The 5,000-nt window shown below is 47.6% G+C and overlaps 1 protein-coding gene across 2 annotated transcripts in view; it reads right to left on the bottom strand.

The window, feature by feature from the left end:
* The window catches only part of LOC115178871 (paralemmin-3), a 13,236-nt gene that overhangs the window by 7,878 nt on the left and 358 nt on the right, over positions 1-5,000 (bottom strand). For both annotated transcript variants that reach the window (XM_029740254.1, XM_029740255.1), the window contains exon 2: positions 1,224-1,339. In XM_029740254.1, coding sequence (XP_029596114.1) covers positions 1,224-1,339 — 116 coding nt within the window. The remainder of the gene's footprint in view (positions 1-1,223; positions 1,340-5,000) is intronic.

Below are 5,000 nucleotides of genomic sequence, written 5' to 3'. Positions count from 1 at the left end.
ACTACGAGGTGCAGAGACTATAACCACTACGAGGTGCAGAGACTATAACCCCTACGAGGTGTAGAGACTATAACCCCTACGAGGTGTAGAGACTGTAACCCCTACGAGGTGTAGAGACTATAACCCCTACGAGGTGTAGAGACTATAACCACTACGAGGTGCAGAGACTATAACCACTACGAGGTGTAGAGACTGTAACCCCTACGAGGTGTAGAGACTATAACCCCTACGAGGTGTAGAGACTATAACCACTACGAGGTGCAGAGACTATAACCACTACGAGGTGCAGAGACTATAACCCCTACGAGGTGTAGAGACTATAACCCCTACGAGGTGTAGAGACTATAACCCCTACGAGGTGTAGAGACTATAACCACTACGAGGTGCAGAGACTATAACCACTAAGGTCAGAGGTGAGTGTATAATCTGAATCTAGGGTCTAACAAACAGCGACAACACTAGACAGACAACAGAGAGAGTATAGAACATCTTAGAGAATAAGAGTCTTCTTACAGCTATTGTGTAGACTATGAGGTGAGGCTGGCCTCCTACAAACACACTGCATGTACAGCACAACACAGATAGGAGTTGAAAGTATAGAAAGCCCTAGAAAGAAAGTATGGTATCTATGGTGTGAACCAAGCATCGAGAGTATCTAGTAAGTATCTAGCCCTATACAGGTAACGTGGTGAGTACACAGTTAGCCCTATACAGGTAATGTGGTGAGTACACAGTTAGCCCTATACAGGTAACGTGGTGAGTACACAGTTAGCCCTATACAGGTAATGTGGTGAGTACACAGTTAGCCCTATACAGGTAACGTGGTGAGTACACAGTTAGCCCTATACAGGTAACGTGGTGAGTACACAGTTAGCCCTATACAGGTAACGTGGTGAGTACACAGTTAGCCTTATACAGGTAACGTGGTGAGTACACAGGTATCCCTACACAGGTAACATGGTGAGTACACAGGTATCCCTATACAGGTAATGTGGTGAGTACACAGGTAATGTGGTGAGTACACAGGTAGCCCTATACAGGTAATGTGGTGAGTACACAGGAAATGTGGTGAGTACACAGGTATCCCTATACAGGTAATGTGGTGAGTACACAGGTAATGTGGTGAGTACACAGGTAGCCCTATACAGGTAATGTGGTGAGTACACAGGTAGCCCTATACAGGTAACATGGTGAGTATGGGGTGTATAATAGGAGATTCCTACTTGTCTATGTGTTGCTCCATCTCCTGGGCCTGGGAGCCCCACAGCGGGGAACGAGGCTCTGAGGATGTGGGGGAAGAGGGGCCATCCATAAGCCACTGGTCTCTAAGAGACTTCCTCTGGATGGAGAGAGGGAGGCAGGACACAGGGAGAGAGAGAGGGAGGCAGGAGACAGGGAGAGAGAGAGGGAGGCAGGAGACAGGGAGAGAGAGAGGGAGGCAGGAGACAGGGAGAGAGAGAGGGAGGCAGGACACAGGGAGAGAGAGAGGGAGGCAGGACACAGAGAGAGGGAGGCAGGGAGGACACAGGGAGAGAGGGAGGCAGGGAGGACACAGGGAGAGGGGGAGGCAGGGAGGACACAGGGAGAGGGGGAGGCAGGGAGGACACAGGGAGAGAGGGAGGCAGGGAGGACACAGGGAGAGAGGGAGGCAGGGAGGACACAGGGAGAGAGGGAGGGAGGACACAGGGAGAGCAAGAGAAGCATGTCAGTCAGCGTTGCCAATGTCAAAGGCATCATTCAAATCATGCACTCCCACTCAGACACAACATGAGCTAAATACAACATGGCAAAGTCTTTAAATCTGACAGGTTTGTCTTCATTCTCACACACTATTGTTATGGTGTCAGCCGGTGGCTGTGACCTTTAAACCTACCCATCCAATCAGCTTAGGTCACATCTCTCTATTAGACCTCATTCCCCACTCCACTTCTCCCCAACGCAATAAACAGGTGCCCCATCCCTTTAATACTTCAATAAAGCCATCATTTTACATTATTTACATTTTAGTCATTTAGCAGACGCTCTTATCCAGAGCGACTTACAGTAGTGAATACATTTTCAATTCATTTCATACATTTTTTTTTTTTCGTACAACAGGTGCCCATCCCTTTAACTCATATCCCATACATTCAGACAGGAACACACTCCTTTCTGCCCCAAGTGTGCACTTGTTCACTTCACCATATAGATTTAAAAGATTTCTAGCCCATGCTTACACCAATCCAATGCTTTTAAATGCATGAGGGGGAGTGAATGAGTGGACACTTTTGCGAGCAAGGTAACGAATTGGAACACAGGGTCTCTCCTATCCTACCACTCCCTTCCCCTCCCCCTGTTGGCCTCCTCTCCCCCTCCCCTCTCCTCTCCGCTGGCCCCCTCTCACCACCTCAGCTGAAGGTGAAATGTATAGCAGAGCACTGACAGGAAGTCTGCAGAGAGCACTTCCTTCCTGTTTCTGTAGCAGCACAGGTCCTCTCAGAGTGCCAAAATGTGTTTGCAGAACACCTTCCTCTAACCCAACAGGACGAACATGAAGTTCAATTAAAGGGATTGTTCTCTCGTTCTGAGAAAGACCTGATCAAGAGGACCAGACGTTTGATTGGTGGGTAAAACCCAGAAATTCAAGTAAAAAGATGTGATGGGTCCGCACTCAAAAAGATGTCGCATAAACCTTACTACATTTACTTATAAAATAATATGTATTTTCACCGCATCCGGGATAGAGTACACTGACGTTTCGGCTTTACAGTGTGTAGGTACTGAAGAAGGCTGCAAAGCCGAAACATCTAGGCACGCTATCCCTGATGCAGGGAAAATAATAATAGATCTTTTTGAAATACAGTAAGCTTTATGAGACATCTTTTTGAGTGCGGACACCATCACAACTATTTGCATAATTAAGAAATACCCATTGTCCTCCGAGAGTAGCTGAATACAAAACAGTACAGCTCCTTCCCCCAGAGGACTAACATGAGTTCACGTTACATGATGATAACAATTACAAGGCTATAGTTCCTCTGTTGAACTGCGAGGCAGCAACTTTACAGGCTACTTGTACACTCCCTTCAGAGTATGCTGCTTCAACGAGCGTGTTCCCTTAATAGAAGACCTCTTGAAAACGGTCAAATTAAATGCATTTCACTGAGCATTTTTTGGCTTATTATTATTGATGTTAGGCAACTTTAATAGCCCTTTTAAAGCTGGGGGGGGGTGATAGCAGGCTGTAATGAACCTCTGAGGAAGTCTAGAGACCACTGCTGGTGACAGACATTGAGAGGCCAATACTACCTTTACCTCTGAGGAGTACAGAGTAGGGTTTGCTCCTTCAGTAGTCGGTACAGTACAGTTGTAGACAGAGGCGTTCTTGTAGGTTAGAAGTTAGCCAACCAAAAACTATGGTTTATGCAAGTTCGTTACAATTTAGCCTCATAAGGGTGGTTGGGGGAATCATTCTTGGAGGCGGCTCCAGGTAGCAGACTAAGGCAGACCAGTCACCTGAAACCAGTTTCTCATTGGGTGTACACAAGCACACAGCAAGGATTTGAGGAATGCGCCCTAGGGCAGTGGGAACGCCAATCTGGAAGTGGTGTGAAAACAATAGAGCCGTCCAGTGCAGAGAGCAGAACACGTAAACACACACACACCATTCTAGTGAAGGAAGGCCAAACCTCCAAACTCTGGCAGGCAGTTTCAGGAAGGGTGTGTGTGTGTGTGTCTTTTCAAATAGACTAGGAGTTGTGTGTTGCTTGGAATGGAATTTGGAACTGAAGTAAGCCCCTTGCTAACAAGCTGGAATGAGTCCGTACAGGATTTTGGGGGAACAACATTATGGCTGCATTCTACATTTGTGGGGAAAGAAGAATGAGTGTGGGGGTTCTGTCCAGTATCCACCACCATATTCACAGAGAGAGAATGAGTGTGGGGGTTCTGTCCAGTATCCACCACCATATTCACAGAGAGAGAATGAGTGTGGGGGGGTTCTGTCCAGTATCCACCACCATATTCACAGAGAGAGAATGAGTGTGGGGGGGTTCTGTCCAGTATCCACCACCATATTCACAGAGAGAGAATGAGTGTGGGGGTTCTGTCCAGTATCCACCACCATATTCACAGAGAGAGAATGAGTGTGTGGGGGTTCTGTCCAGTATCCACCACCATCTTCACAGAGAGAGAATGAGTGTGGGGGTTCTGTCCAGTATCCACCACCATCTTCACAGAGAGAGAATGAGTGTGGGGGTTCTGTCCGGTATCCACCACCATATTCACAGAGAGAGAATGAGTGTGGGGGTTCTGTCCAGTATCCACCACCATCTTCACAGAGAGAGAATGAGTGTGGGGGTTCTGTCCAGTATCCACCACCATATTCACAGAGAGCGAATGAGTGTAGGGGTTCTGTCCAGTATCCACCACCATCTTCACAGAGAGAGAATGAGTGTGGGGGTTCTGTCCAGTATCCACCACCATATTCACAGAGAGAGAATGAGTGTGGGGGTTCTGTCCAGTATCCACCACCATATTCACAGAGAGAGAATGAGTGTGGGGGTTCTGTCCGGTATCCACCACCATATTCACAGAGAGAGAATGAGTGTGGGGGTTCTGTCCAGTATCCACCACCATATTCACAGAGAGAGAATGAGTGTGGGGGTTCTGTCCAGTATCCACCACCATCTTCACAGAGAGAGAATGAGTGTGGGGGTTCTGTCCAGTATCCACCACCATATTCACAGAGAGAGAATGAGTGTGGGGGTTCTGTCCAGTATCCACCACCATATTCACAGAGAGAGAATGAGTGTGGGGGTTCTGTCCAGTATCCACCACCATATTCACAGAGAGAGAATGAGTGTGGGGGTTCTGTCCAGTATCCACCACCATCTTCACAGAGAGAGAATGAGTGTGGGGGTTCTGTCCAGTATCCACCACCATATTCACAGAGAGAGAATGAGTGTGGGGGTTCTGTCCAGTATCCACCACCATATTCACAGAGAGAGAATGTGTGTCTG

The sequence above is a fragment of the Salmo trutta genome, chromosome 38, assembly GCF_901001165.1.
Source record: "Salmo trutta chromosome 38, fSalTru1.1, whole genome shotgun sequence".
NCBI lineage: Eukaryota > Metazoa > Chordata > Actinopteri > Salmoniformes > Salmonidae > Salmo > Salmo trutta.
Note: the sequence above shows the minus strand (reverse complement) of the source record. Positions and strands in the feature narration are given on the sequence as shown.